The sequence below is a fragment of the Carassius carassius genome, chromosome 15 (assembly GCF_963082965.1).
Source record: "Carassius carassius chromosome 15, fCarCar2.1, whole genome shotgun sequence".
In the NCBI taxonomy this organism is placed as follows: domain Eukaryota; kingdom Metazoa; phylum Chordata; class Actinopteri; order Cypriniformes; family Cyprinidae; genus Carassius; species Carassius carassius.
The window spans coordinates 22685527-22701228 of record NC_081769.1 but is presented as its reverse complement, the minus strand read 5'-3'; the positions used below and the strand labels follow the sequence as shown (position 1 = coordinate 22701228).

The following is a 15702-nucleotide window of genomic DNA, read 5'->3' as shown; positions in this document are numbered from 1 at the left end:
TCTGCAGTGCCCTCTGTTGGCTGAAAGATGAATAACAATATGGTTTTGCCATACCCGTAAGTAATGATTCATCATTGTGAGGGGACATCAGTTTGCATTGTATTTATCAGTTTGTGTGTGTTTCATAAAGTGTTTGTGTTGAATGTGTCTGCTGTTGTGTGTGATAGTCAAGCTGGGTGATAGCAGTGGAGTTGGCCATCGGACCCGAGGAGGGCATCAGTTATTTGACAGACAAAGGCTCAAATGTAAGTACTGCGTGGTTCAATGGATGAGGGACTGGACTGATAGACGGTTGGACAGTGAATCTAATGTCTGTTTCTTTGTAGCCAACACACCTCGCTAACTTCACACAAGTGCAGAGTATCCAGTTCGAGGAGCGAGATCGGAAGGGAACGCTGCAGTTAGATGTAGCTGGAGCACCTGAGGTAACTTCCACACACTGGTTTCAGTGTATCATCTTGTCTTACATGTGGTGATTTTTATACATGGATATGGTGCAGTTTGGGATCTTGTGTGTTCTTGTTCGTTTTCCAGCCTCTGACGGTAACAGCTACGACACTGAACACAGCAGAGAACATGGCTGATCTCATTGATGGTTACTGTAGACTTGTTAATAGAAGTTCTTCATCGTTTATTGTCCGTGTACAGAAAGGTGAAAACACAGAAGCACTCAGACGAATCACATTAAAATTGACAACAGCCTCATCTTAATAATGTTAATAACATTTTACAGTTTTACTGTTTGTTATTTTATTATTATAAAAAAAATTTTAATCAAATTTGTTTTTCTCAATGTTTGTTAACAGAAGGAGAGAGAGCTCTTCCATCTATCCCAAAGGCTCCAAAGTAAGTTGCAAAACTCAGATCCTATGGTACTATACCACTTTTTCCCCAATAGTTTTTCATTAGATAGATTCAGTTCATCTTTTTCGCCCTGTTGTTGCTCCTTTGGCCTCTTTGGTGCAGACATGTGGAATCTCTCAGTGTACCTTCAACTAATCTGACCCACAGCCCTGCTCCCATTAACCTGGCTGTGCTAGTGCCCTCCCTTATATATCACCCCCCGGTACACGCTAATGGAACAGACCCACACTGTGGTTTCAACACAGATCAGTGTGGAAAAGGTCATGCTGTGATTAAGTTTGATTTGAAAATGTACATGATTCATCCTCTTCAACCTCTGTCACACAGATCAGCAAACCATGAGAAACGGTTGCAAGGAGTCCGGGCCAAAGCCATCTCCGTTTCAGGTAAGACTCATCCAAGAGGACTGAGATGTTGACCTCACATTTTCATTGATAATTAACTTAATCCAGAACTAAATCCAACCATGTTGTGTAACTGCTCGGCAATTCTTAATTCAGAGCAGTTCTAGTCAAAATGAATGGCTCTTGTCTTGTTTCTAAAATGCTGGTCAACATTGCAATTCTAAAATACTCTCAAACCCTGCTGCAGTTTACTGGGGCATGTTTTTATTGCATTATAGGGACTGAAAGTCCCCACAAGGATGGTTAAACATGAAGTCACCTGAATTAAAAGGGTCAACAGGTCCCCACAAGGAAAATGGCTTAATGAAAGCACTAAAAAAGTCTTAATTAAAATGCAAAAAGGTTTTTATAAAAATAGTATTAGCTCAATGTAGTAACAGTGCAAGTCACTGGAAAGTACCCACCTTGGCAGTGCATGTGTTTTTAGTATAACCTACAGTATAAGAATGCATTTTAAAAAAATCTATCTGTTGATAATAATGGTTTGGGGCTTTGTTTTATTGCTTTGTGTAACAACCAGGAAATACTCTTTCATTCTGTTGCCTCGCCTCAGTAATGTCTTTTGATGGAGACATTAATCTAATGCTTTCTCTTTCTGTCCTTCTCTCTTTCAAATCTTTTGCATGCTGATTGGATCCACAGATGATATTGGTGGGGATGGTAAAGTCCAATTTTAATATATCTTACTGCTGAGTTGAGCGGGGCAAGATATTTAATATTCACAATATACTTCACAATCTCGAATCGTCTTGTGATTTTCAGCAGAGGTTTTTTTTGGGTGATAAAATGCAACAATGTGAATATTCCAATGAGTCCAATGCATTTAAGATTTCTATAGGTACTGATTTTAGTTTTAAACTCCCTCTTTATCTTGTGACTTGATAATATCACTTTAATGATAATATAACTTTACATGATTAAAGATGTACTGTGCATCAATTTAAATTTCAGATTCTCTGATTCATATTCTCTGAATCAGTTCAAAACTGATTTAATTATTCATTTGCACCATCACTCAAAAATGTTCACAAAAATCTCCACATGGCATTTTTTTATTATTATAAAATGTTGTAATAAATCTACATTTAAAGGTCGATATTACAGTTAATTATTTTTATGAAAATAATTGAAAAGCAAGTTGGAAAACATGCCTTGATTTACTGTATTTGACATATTTCTAAATGTTTTATGTTTTGCCAAAATATTTTTTATAGCATTTGATATTTTTAATATTGTCAAAAATGTTATTTTAATACATTTAAACTATTTTTATACAAACATGTTACTGTATGTTATGATTAAAATTCAAAATATGTTATTTTTATCATTTTAAAGCAACGTGTATTGAATATCATCGAACATCAGAAAAATAGATATTAGTTACTTTAATATATTTTAATCATTGTATTATTACATATACTGTAAATATATGTATGAACTGTACATAAACTGTACACACACACACACACACACACACACATATATATATATATATATATATATATATATATATATATATATATATATATATATATATATATATATACAGTACAGACCAAAAGTTTGGAAACATAACTATTTTTAATGTTTTTGAAAGAAGTTTCTTCTGCTCATCAAGCCTGCATTTATTTGTATCAAAAATACAGGAAAAAATGTAATATTGTGATATATTATTACAATTTAAAATAATTGTTTTTAAATTTATCATTTATTTCTGTGATCCAAAGCTGAATTTTTAGGATCATTATCACATGATCCTTTAGAAATCATTCTAATATGATGATTCATTATCAAAGTTGGAAACAGTTCTGCTGCTTAATATTTTTTCAGAACATGTGATACTTTTTTAGGATACTTTGATGAATAAAAAGTAAGAAAAAAAAAAAAGAAGCTATGTTTTTAAAATATAAATATTTTGTAATAACAATATACACTACTGGTCAGTAATTTGGGGTCAGTAATTTTTTTTTCCTTTCTTTTTTTTAAAATAAAATTGATACTTTTATTCAGCAAGGATGTGTTAAATTGATAAAAAGTGATAGTAAAGAAAATATATTATTAGAATATATATTATTAGAATTTTTTTTATTTTGAATAAATTCTTTTTAATATTTTATTCATCAAATATATTAGACAGCAGAACTGTTTCCAACACTCATAATAAATCAGAATATTAGAATGATTTCTAAATGATCATGTGATAGACTGGATGTTACATGTGACACTGAAGGCTGGAGTAATGATGCTGAAAATTCAGCTTTGCATCACAGGAATAAATTATTTTTTTAAAGTAATTCAAATAGAAAACTAATATTTTAAGTTTTAATAATATTTCACAATATTACTATTTTTTCTGTATTTTTGATCAAATAAATGCAGGCTTGATGAGCAGAAGAAACTTCTTTCAAAAACATTAAAAATAGTAATGTTTCCAAACTTTTGGTCTGTACTGTGTATATATATATATATATATATATATATATATATATATATATATATATATATATATATATATTAGTGGTGGGCATAGATTAATTTTTTTTATCTAGATTAATCTCACTGTGATCTTGAAATTAATCTAGATTAAAATGGCTCATTCGAATTTTGCCGAAGGCATTCAGAATATGTGTGTTACCCAAATAAAATTGACAAACAGTAAGTCTTTGAGAAGGGGTTTATCAAGCTAGGTGGTGCATTAGAAAAGGGTCTCATCTCCTGTTTCCAAAATGCATCACAAAGTGCTTGAAAAAGCTGTAAACTAATTCCACATTGCACAAGGTGCAAACAACCTTATGCCTGTTTCACACATTCTCCGTCTGCAGGGCGTATGCGTTGCATATTTTTTTACGCATCCATGTTAACGGATTCCAGGAGCGTTGCGTCTGCAGCAGTGCAGAGATCGTTTACGTACCGAGTAGCGGACTGCAAACGCGTCCTGTGTGAAAGCACATCGAGTCCGTGCTGCACCACATACGTAACACACACGGACTGCATACGCACTGCAGACGGAGTATGTGTGAAACAGGCGTGAGCAGAGCCGTAGCTGGGGTCAGCGGTGAAGGTTGTACCAGTGGGCCCTGTTTGAAATTGTTTAATTTGAATGTTCGTTTATTTTTATTTATTTGTGCTATTTAAACAATGTTTAAGTTTTTTTCAAGTTTGTATGTGTCAAGGTACAGAAACCAAATAATTAAATGTAAAATAGCACTGGATAGTCTTCAATATAAAAATGAAATATACAATCAAACCTACATTTATTCAGACACCTTCAACATTTCTCACATTATTACAGTTTTGCTATATATCTCAAAAATTATATCTGGTGTCTGAATAATTTTTGTTTTGACTGTTAAAACTACAAAGTAATTCAGTCAAGAGCAGTGAGTGATTTTCTTGGATTAACATTACAGCAGCCAGTAGCTAAATTGGGCGCGGTCACCTTAAGAGACGATGAACGCATCCAATATAATACACATCCCATTTTTTTCCTCAACTGTTTACTTTCACTTAAGAAATAACTGACAGTTTTTTCGAGCATTATTTCCAAGGTGGATATTTTGACATATTTTGTATGTATTTGTCGGCACAAGAGCAAAAATAAGCAAATTCGATGTTCAAGTGTTTTGAGACGCCTTTCTCTGCGTGAGCCCTGAACACCAGAACACCGCGAGTACTGAATTGGGCTCTTTCACATCTTTTTGTTTGTTCAAACTGCGATTTGTATTTGTTCGTTCAGGTGCAGGAGAACTTCGCAGAAGAGAGCTCGGTTCAGTGTCGCTGTCCGTGAGACGCGGCTCTCGATCTCTCTCGTGCGCACCGAACACAGCGCGCGAGTAACCAGCTACTCAGTTCAGCTTTTCTGCATCTTGTGTTTGGATGCTTTAATGTTTAAATCGACAAGCGGTAAGGCTTGAAAACACGTGAAAAAGATAAGCTTTCGACGATGTGCAGCAGTGGCCCGTCAACTGTCCTGAGCATCTTTTTAGGCTGGCCTCAGCCAGTCGGTTATATAAAATATCAAGGTGAAAGTCATCATAGCTTGCTTAGTATAGACCCAGCTCCCAACCCAACTTTGAGAATAGATTAACGGCGATATTTTTTTTTATCGTCTGATAAGAGTCTCCCATTAACGCAGCACGTTAACGCCGATAACGGCCCACCACTAATATATATAAATATATATATATATATATAGATGATAGATAGTTATTTATATTTAACTATTATATAAGATGTATTTTTAAAAAAGGACATAGACAACAACATCAAAACATCCAGAGAAAATACATATTATATCTAGGACACATATCATTCCAATGTTTGGTTATTTTCCAAAAACTGTAAAAAGAAAACAGATTCCTAATTTGATTGTAGTCCTTTAGTTTGCCCTTTAAGAAGATGCATTTTTTCCTTTAACTGAACTTCATGCAGTTGAATACTAACTCAACACAAGATTTATTTTTCAGAAATGAGTGAAAAAAGAATATTAAGTATAAATCAAAGTGAGATTTTCTGAAACCTCAGAAGAAAAGTGAACAGTTGCTTGCTTCAGTGTTTTTCTTTTTGATAGCACAGTTTTGAGTGCATTCAGTTCCCATGTTTCAGTCCTGTGAACTCAAGAAAAACAAAATACCTAGGTGTGTATCTGTGATCTCTCGCAGCAGTAGCTTACAATGGAATTTGATGTTTTGATCTGATAAAACTAGTCCGCTTTATCTACTGAAAACACATCCCTTTCTCCCACAGTAAGGGGAAAGTGTTTGCTCACAGCACTCCACTCACGGGACTTCACTGACAGTCAATACCATCTGTCAGAATTGGTTGACTTTTGCCACATTGCTGCGTAGAGAACATTTAACAACTTTTTCCTTAAAACCAGACAGGACAGACACAATAGCTGTCAAATTACCCATGACTTCATCTGTTTTTCCCAGTGACACCAATGCTTTGGAAAGACCGTTCCCCTCTCAGCTCTTTAAACACACTCAGATATCACAGCTGTGTGGATGTGATCAAAGCCAGCTCAAACTCCTGCAGAAGACATAGACACCGAAACACTTTTAAACGTAGCACTGCGGCATTAATGGCAAAGAGACGACATGTGTAATTGCCAAGGAGTGTCTGAGTTGTGCGGAGATGAAAAGACGTGTTTCTGGTTTTGGAAGAGCTGTTTTACCTGGTCCTGGTATGTTTGGACTTAAAATACTGTTTTCCCTTTTCAGAAACAGACGACTACGCTGAGATCATTGACGAAGAGGACACATACACCATGCCTTCCAGTGAGTATCAAAGGTTCATACTGATCTCAGACCAGGATTATGCTGCTCTGGCTTAAAATCACAGTAAAACTGATTGGGCAAGAACATTTTTTATCCTTTTGTGTGTTTTCCATGAATATTAACTAAAATTGTATTCTGTGAATATTTCAGGTTGTCTTAAATGACTTGAAGTCTATAAATCTGGAAAATACACGACACCCTAGTTTTTATAAGTTAGTTCAGCTGCTTTAAAAGCATCCTCTAAAGCAAATATATCACTCTACACATTTTCCTAACCTACTTCCTATTATCTACCTGACTTTAGAACACGTTGTTTGGGATCACAGGCACAGAAGCTCCTGAGACGTTTATAGCTGCTTGAGTCGGTGTCGCTTTCTGCTTAGCTGTTCGTTTAGGTCTGAAACTGAACTCTGGAGTAGCGTGGTGTTCAGTTTTGTTTATTCCTTTCTATGCGCTTGTGTCTCAAACGTCATTTGCTCAGTGTGGGTTTGGATGGAGGAAGCTGTATTGTAATAATAGAACTAATTCCATGTGTTGACCGGCACTGGGCACATGGACTTTGTGCCATGTTCTTAAATGACACATGAGAAAGGCACAGTGCAGTGGTGAGCAAGCACTGAAATGGATATGATCTTAAATGGCCATTTTATAAATGGAACAAACATTTAGCTTCGTCATATTGTTATTTTGGGTAAATTATTTAGTAGATTATTGAAAAGAAAGTCTTGGCACAGTCAAGACTTGAACCTAAGCATGTGCAGTATTGTGACATGTATCGGAGAACATTTAACTTATTTAATCAGATTATTTCATATATTTTTATTGATGTTTTTTTATGTTTGTACCCCAAAATAATCTTTTACTTGAATTTTTTTTTTCTTATAGCAAACCAGTTTTAGGCTAAAGTTACAGTAATTTAAATTGTGCATTTTATAAAAAAAAAAAAATACACATACATATATATATATATATATATATATATATATATATATATATATATATATATATATATATATATATATATATATATATATATATATATATATATATATATATATATATATATATATATATATATCTATGTGTATTTTTTTTTTTTATAAAATGCACAATTTAAATTACTGTAACTATTTTTAATTTTTCTTTTTTTTACTACCTGAATTAAGATATTGTTTATATATTAATATAACATTCTTCTTGTGCCATTTTATGTTATTGAAATAACATTAAGTATTATTATTAAAGTTTGATTTGAATTTTAAATCATTTGTATTTTATTTGCCCTGAAACTTTTTAAATATATTAATCTTTTTTTTTAACAAATTAACAAAGGTTTTTTTCTTCATAATACAGTTTTCACTGCTGCACAGGATATTATTTTTTATTTGCCTATTTTCTCTACAGGCGTTATTGTTTCTAAGGAAATTATGCAGTTTATTATTAAATAATTTGCCAACAACTGTGAAATTAACACATAAGTGTTCAAATTACTGGGCCTTAATAACAATACTTACTATTGGGTTTTTGTAAACATTGCTTTGATTAATTAAAATGTATTTTTTATAAAAAGGTAATAATTATCAGTTAATGATGACCTTAATGTTATTCAGTGTTATATTTGCCACTTTGTTTTCTCTCATTATTGGCAAAACAGAATATTATGGACTAGGTGAAGGTAAAGCTGTTTCTCTTGCTGTTTTCATTCCCTTTCCTCCATATGCTTGAGACTTCATGTGTGACGGTGGGGCCTGTGTGTTGCTTTTGCTTTGCCTGTTTGTTTCTTGTGGTTAAATCTTTATATATTTCTTTATTTACTAATGTTGTGAACAGAAATCATTGTTTTTTGGATTTATACACACATGCAGCATTTTAACTGACACCTTCGATTTCCACTGAAGGTGCTCCGAACTGGCTTTGACACTTTTACATATGGATGTTCAAAGGGCTTGTTAAGTGATTCTTGATTGGTTCTTCTTAAAGAGATAGTTCAACCGAAAACCACAATTGTGTCATTATTTACTCAAACTCAAGTGGTTCCAAAGAAATTTCCTCCTTCTGTTGAACATAAAAGAAGATAGTTTGAAGACCAACAGTAACCAACAGTTGCTGGTCCCCATTGAGTTTCATAGAAGAAAATAGTATGTACAGTATGTCAATGGGTACCAGAAAAGGTTTGGTTTTCCCACAACTTGAGTGTGACTAAATGATGAAAGAATTTTCTTTTTTTGGTGAACTTTCATTTTAATAAAGAACCATTAGTACATTTTCTTCACTGAGTCTTGTATGCATTTTTGATTACTTATTGGGTTGGTATGGCATGTATGGGATGGATTCGAAATTGAAAAACGTTCTGTATATGAACTGATTCAGAATTGCATGGTGTCTTCTCTTTCTGAGTACATGGTGGAAAGTGGCCTTTGCTAATCATATATGAAGTGATATTTTTAAGTGTTGACTGGGTCTTGACCAATTTGTCTTTCAGCCAGGGACTATGAGATCCAAAGAGACAGAATTGAGCTGGGACGCTGTATAGGTGAAGGCCAGTTTGGAGACGTCCATCAAGGGATTTACATATGTCCGGTATAAATGACTTTTATTGGGTTTTATTGATTCATTTAACTTGTATATAACATACTTATTTATACTACTGCTCGAAAGAAGTAGGTTATGCTCACAAAGGCAGCATTTATTTGATCAGAAATATGGGAAAGCATTGTAACAATTTAAAATAACTTTTCTATATTCATATATTTTCAAATGTATTTATTTCTGAGATAGAAGCCATTACTTTTCAGCATTTAAAAGAACAGCAAATTTCAGCCAATTTAAAATTGATTTATTTTTTTGTAACAATGTAACATTTTAACTGTCACTTTTGATTTAATGCCTCTTTAGTGAATAAAAATATGAATTTCTTCAAACAAAAAATATCTTTCTTTAATCTGTATTTATGTGATGATGATGATGAAGACTTTTACTTTGCAGGAAATGACTAATGTTGTATAAATGTCTGAAAGCTTTTCTTTTTTCTGTGCTTCCAGGAGAACCCAGCTCTTTCTGTGGCGATAAAGACGTGTAAGAATTGCACCTCGGACAGTGTTCGAGAGAAGTTTCTCCAGGAGGCCTGTGAGTGTCGAATCATTGATACCCAGCAGCCAGTTATCTGTGTCGTTCCCATGGCTGTGTCCATCAGCATTCCTGCACTGTAATTGAGAGGAATGTGTTTTGGATAGTTGGTGCCGAAACTCCAAACATTTTCAGAATGTGGAGTTAATAAGAGCACAGCTGTTAGCTTTTGTACACCCGAACAGGTGCTGGTATGTGTGTGAGAGTGAGAAAAAGTGAGACACTAATAAACAGAACATAATGTTTTTACCACAGCTTTTGGAGACTTCACAGATCATTTGATTTAAGTGTATAATTCAGTTATTTTGTCTGATTTAGGTACACAAGATGCCCATTCCACAATTTTCGAAATCACGAAAAGTGTACTTTTTTCATAATAAATGCATTATGTATGTATGCTGCTAAAATGTCATAACATATGATGCTGGATTAATTTTGTCTCTATATGTTCCAACAGTGACCATGCGACAGTTCGATCATCCGCATATTGTAAAGCTGATTGGCGTCATTACAGAAAACCCTGTGTGGATCATCATGGAGCTTTGCACGCTGGGAGAGGTGAGTTTTTCGATCTGGTTTATGTGTAACAGTTTTGTTTGGGATTGGGGGAGCGGTTGGTACACACCTTCAATCTCCAAAGGAACGTGACCTGATATTAAACCCATTAAACTCATATTATTCACAAAGATAGCAGCCAGGTTAAGGCTGGAGGAATCCATCATTACTGCTTGTCTCATAAACCGGCCATAAAGGCATAGTAAAGATGATTGCTAGGGGTGGCTGTATTTCATAGCACGTCTCCGATGATTTAAACCTTACTGAGACACTCTGTGTGCATAGGGCTTTCAGATGGAAAACAGTTACCTGGTAAATAGCTAAAGATAGGTCTGAGTTTGTTTTAGCAGGGGTCCTGCATCAACATAAAACAGTTGTTCTCAACCTCTTTTTAACTCCGAAGCCCAAGACAATATTCAAAGACCCTCCTATCCAAGCTATATAAACTTAAAATGTGATGTAAGTTGTACATCTTCATTTGAGTGTTTTTTTTTAGCATTTTAATTTAAAATGTTAATATCTATAAATGTAAATAGTTTGAAGACTTTAAGGGACTTAAAATTAAGTTTGAGGCCCCCTAGTGGGCCCTGGACTCCTAGTTGAGAAACCATTGTCCCTGCTCACACCTGGTTTTAATATCTAAAGCACTTGCTGTTGACACATAGCGTAAAAAAAAATAAAAATAAGACAAAAACATAAGAATGTAACAAATTCAAATCTTAAAAAAATCATTGTAAATAACATCTGAATGTATGTGTAATATATAAAAATGTGTTTCCAACTCCTTTTATGTGATTAACCCTTTTTCGCACAAGTCAAAAGCCACCTCGCGAGCGTAAAAACTTTTTTGCTAATTAAGGGAGTTTTATTCAAAATTATCACTTGTTTCTGATGCATTACATCTAGGGCTGGGATAAACGATTGTTTTTTAAACGATTAATCTAGCGATTATTTTTTCGATGCATTTTTCAGACCAATTCGCTTTCGATTATCTCCCCATTAATTGACTACTAACAATTTATACATGTTGATTTACATATCTGAATGAAAAAAAAACATGAATTCCTTAACATTGCAATATATGTTTATTGCTCTTAAAATTACAAAATAAAAGACTGACTAAGAATGCATTACTTTGCAATTGTATAGAGCATAGCATTCAATAAAACCTTGAAGCCTGGAAAACACATAGCTTACTGAAACAAGCTTACTGAACACATAGGGCCTAGCTTACTGAAAATAAGTTCTTCTTTCAGATGAAAATAACAACTTGATGTCTAGCATTCAATAAAAAAGCTCACCCAAAATACTTGTTTAGAGCAATTGAAAGAATACAGTAACCAATGTAAACTTGAGTGCTTTAAGCTAATACAGAGTGCTTTTCCAAAAAAAAAAAAAAAAAAACCTTTAACAGTGGGAGCCAGCAGCCTGTCATGGAGAAAAAAAAATCTCTGAATGCTCCACGTGAAACTTTGGCGTGTCTAATGATTTTGGTTAATATGCACGAGGGAGGGAGGGAGGGAGGGAGGGAGAGAGAGAGAGCAAGACAGCGCTCGTGTAGTTTGAAGACTGTGAGTGCGCGAGCGCATGAAACTTTAGAGTTTTTCTAGCGTGTTTAATGATTTTGATTAATATGCACGAGGGATAGAGAGAGAGAGCAAGAAGCGCTCGTGTTGTTTGAAGACTGCGCACGTGCAGCAGGGCTCTCTCTCGTATGCGCCCTGTCAGGCGCAGCACAGTCATTCTATTCTAAATCACTCACCGATCAAATAAGGCTTTGACAAGCCGCCAAAAAAAAAAGATCAATGCAGAAAAACCCCTGGATTGGTTATATAACGTTGACCAGAATGTTGATCCGGCCATCGCGTATATTCAGCGCACATACGAATCGATGCGCATATTTTGCGTCTACGTATATTTTGCGTCGACGTCATCGATGACCTCGACGCGTTGTCCCAGCCCTAATTACATCAAAATGCACATAAAAACAGGGTGATGGAAACATAGCTAATGATGCTATCATTTGTGCTAAAGGAGCCTCGACCAAGTATCGAATGCATAAATGTTTTGCAAATCTTTTTTTTTTTTTTTTTTGATTGGTCTTAGGAATTATTCTAATATTTTGAGATACTGGATTTTTGACTTTCACGAGCTGTAAGCTCTTATCAAAAAAAAAAAAAAACCTTTTAAATTGTTTTACTTTACATGAAATTGATCTAGAATATATGAAAGTTTCACTTTTTGAAATAGGTTTCGAAATAATAACTTTTTCACGATATTCAAATTTTTTGATATGCAACTATATATATATATATATATATATATATATATATATATATATATATATATATATATATATATATATATATATATATATATATATATATATATATAATGTTTGTGTATGCATGTATTTAAAGTGGCAAGCAGTTCAAATGTTCTGTTATTTTAATCAAGCATCTGTATTAAATATTAGGTTGTGCAACCTTAACATTGTCTGCGTATGTTATTTTAGCTGTCATTTAATTATCTGTTGTAGCATGGCAGGCATATCCAAGTTGTTCCCAGAATTTTTGAGTGTGTTTAATGTATGTATGTAAAAACGTAGTTCACCCATTATTTTTAAAGCCCTGTTTAGTCAAAGTTTAAACTCCTTTCTGTGCAGTGGTTGATTGACAGGAGGCTAGACTGTCCATAAAGCATTAAAATGGATCAACATTAACATTACACAAATTTGCCATCGACTGTGAGTGGAGGAAAGCCGTTGAACCTCATTACTAGCGCTGATATATACTGTAGTTTCCTGTGACCAATTCAACAGCACCCTCTAGTGCTCAGTGTTAATTTAGTTTTCTGTGAATTTGCAAAAAGCTCTTGAAATACTGTTTCTGTAGTCACCAATCATATTTATGAAAATGTTTTCCTCTTTTGCTTTTCAGTTGCGTTCCTTTCTTCAGATTAGGAAGTACAATCTGGATTTAGCATCACTCATCCTGTTTTCTTACCAGCTCAGCACAGCTCTTGCATACCTGGAGAGTAAACGCTTTGTGCACAGGTAAGTGTCCACGTCGTGCAGGTCATCATAAATGATCATGATCAGTGCCCATTTCCTGTTGAACGTTTCTGCAGACAGAATCCTCATCTAGTAGCATTTCTGCATGCGTATTTATTATGGAAATAAGGTAGAAAGAAAAAAAAGCTAATTCTAAAGTAAATTATCTCATTTTTCAGGGACATTGCAGCACGGAACGTTCTGGTGTCCTCAGTGGACTGTGTGAAGCTGGGAGACTTTGGTTTGTCAAGATACATGGAGGACAGCTCTTATTATAAAGGTATAAATGTATCCTCTTTAGTACAGATCAGAAAGACAACATAAAAACTATTGCTTCTGAATGTGAAACATATATATTATAATAAATTAAATATGAAAATTAAATTAATTGAATGATATTTTTTATATTACTGATTAGCAGCAAAAGCATTGGCAACAAATCGAAGTTCTTTCCTACTTTAAATTGTGCTACATTTATGTTCACAGACCATAATAAAAAGAGTGTTATCATCCGCTTGTGTGAATGCTGATATAGTTTGAATTATCGATATTTTTCTTGGTGTGAATGAGCCTTTACATCTGACTGAATGTACAGATCTCTACTCATTTTCATTCACTCTCATTGTCTCTTTCTCTCTCTCTCTTCACAGCCTCTAAAGGAAAACTACCTATTAAATGGATGGCGCCAGAGTCAATAAACTTCAGACGTTTTACCTCAGCCAGCGACGTGTGGATGTTTGGTAAGTGAGTGTGTGTGTGTGTGTCTCTTGTGCATGTTCAGCCGATGAAAAGTTAGCATTAGCATTATGCATGCAGTGCATTTGGGACATTTCTAAAATGTGTGTAACGAGAGCCTTTTTGGAGTAGAATTGTAATTTTTCTATTTTGTGTGTCTCCCTATTTAATTAATAGTCTAGATCAGGAAGTGACAGCTCCTGTTTTATAGCCAGCTTTAATTAGTGCTAAAGTTGAGTCATTAGAGGAGGAATCTTGCAGTATTCTTCATGTGTATCTATCCTCACTCTGTGTTTCAGGGGTGTGTATGTGGGAGATACTAATGTATGGAGTGAAGCCGTTTCAAGGCGTGAAGAATAACGATGTGATAGGCCGGATTGAGAACGGCGAGCGTCTGGCAATGCCGCCCAACTGCCCACCAACCCTCTACAGCCTGATGACTAAGTGCTGGGCGTACGACCCCAGCAAACGACCACGATTCACCGAGCTCAAAGGCCAACTAAGGTCAGTCCAAACAACTTTGCACAAATTTTGCTCCATTCGTTATGAACAGCTACTATTGATTCAGTTATATTATTGAATTGTTGGTCATGGTTTTGAATATTTCTTTGTTTGCATATGTTAGACTTGAAATATTAGTGGTCATCTCCACATTTACATTCACCCTCCTGGTTTAGAGTCTCATGACCACAGTAAATGAATCTGCCTAACAGCAGTAGAGGGCGCTGTAATGCTCTAGATTACAGTGTAATGCTTCTGACTACAGTGATTTTGTTTAAAGATGGCTTTGTACAGCAAGTAGAGATTCAGCCCAACATTAACCCATACATGACTGAGAATAGACCTGTAAATCAATTTACAGGAATTTGACAGCAAAACTGTGGTTTGCTTCCAATGGTCATTTACTAATCTGGTTTACGCTTGTATGGGCTCCTTTACATAGCTTTGTGTATATTATAAAGTTGTCCGTATCTGTATGTGCACTATTTTTACATTTCCTGAAGTTCAAGATACAAGAGCTTTATGTGACGTCAATAATTTATTTACTTTACTCTTTACTAGTTGGTGTAGTTACATTGGGTTTATTCTTATGTTGTACTTTCTATTAATTAGGGCTGCACGATTAATCGCATTCGATTGTCATGCGTGTCTCATCAGTAAAGCTGGTTCTGTGATTAGCGGTAAATGTCCATCACCTGCTTTCAAATGGAGCAGCACTTAAAGGGTTAGTTCAGCCAAATATTAAAATTATGTCATTAATAACTTACCCTTATGTTGTTCCAAACCCGTGAGACCTCCGTTTATCTTTGGAACACAGTTTAAGATATTTTAGATTTAGTCCGAGAGCTTTCTGTCCCTCCATTTAAACTGTGTGTACGGTATACTGTCCATGTCCAGAAAGGTAAGAAAAACATCATCAAAGTAGTCCATGTGACATCAGAGGGTAAGTTAGAATTTTTTGAAGCATCGAAAATACATTTTGGTCCAAAAATAGCAAAAACTATGACTTTATTCAGCATTATCTTCTCTTCCGTGTCTGTAGTGTGAGAGAGTTCAAAACAAAGCAGTTTGTGATATCCGGTTCGCGAATGAATCATTCGATGTAACCGGATCTTTTTAAACCAGTTCACCAAATTGAACTGAATCGTTTTAAACGGTTCGTGTCTCCAATATGCATTAATCCACA

The 15702-nt window shown here is 34.6% G+C and overlaps 1 protein-coding gene across 13 annotated transcripts in view; it reads left to right on the top strand.

Moving 5' to 3' along the window:
- Positions 1 to 15702, top strand: part of ptk2ab (protein tyrosine kinase 2ab) — a 70498-nt gene that overhangs the window by 35273 nt on the left and 19523 nt on the right. For 7 of the 13 annotated variants that reach the window (XM_059568068.1, XM_059568067.1, XM_059568061.1 and 4 more), the window contains 15 exons: positions 168 to 245; positions 327 to 425; positions 535 to 652; positions 807 to 846; positions 1192 to 1250; positions 1911 to 1928; positions 6491 to 6547; positions 8202 to 8222; positions 9030 to 9127; positions 9589 to 9673; positions 10131 to 10231; positions 13168 to 13283; positions 13460 to 13560; positions 13931 to 14020; positions 14315 to 14519. In XM_059568068.1, the coding sequence (XP_059424051.1) occupies positions 168 to 245; positions 327 to 425; positions 535 to 652; positions 807 to 846; positions 1192 to 1250; positions 1911 to 1928; positions 6491 to 6547; positions 8202 to 8222; positions 9030 to 9127; positions 9589 to 9673; positions 10131 to 10231; positions 13168 to 13283; positions 13460 to 13560; positions 13931 to 14020; positions 14315 to 14519 (1286 nt within the window). The remainder of the gene's footprint in view (positions 1 to 167; positions 246 to 326; positions 426 to 534; positions 653 to 806; positions 847 to 1191; positions 1251 to 1910; positions 1929 to 6490; positions 6548 to 8201; positions 8223 to 9029; positions 9128 to 9588; positions 9674 to 10130; positions 10232 to 13167; positions 13284 to 13459; positions 13561 to 13930; positions 14021 to 14314; positions 14520 to 15702) is intronic. The other 6 variants (XM_059568058.1, XM_059568065.1, XM_059568059.1 and 3 more) reach the window with 3 other exon arrangements.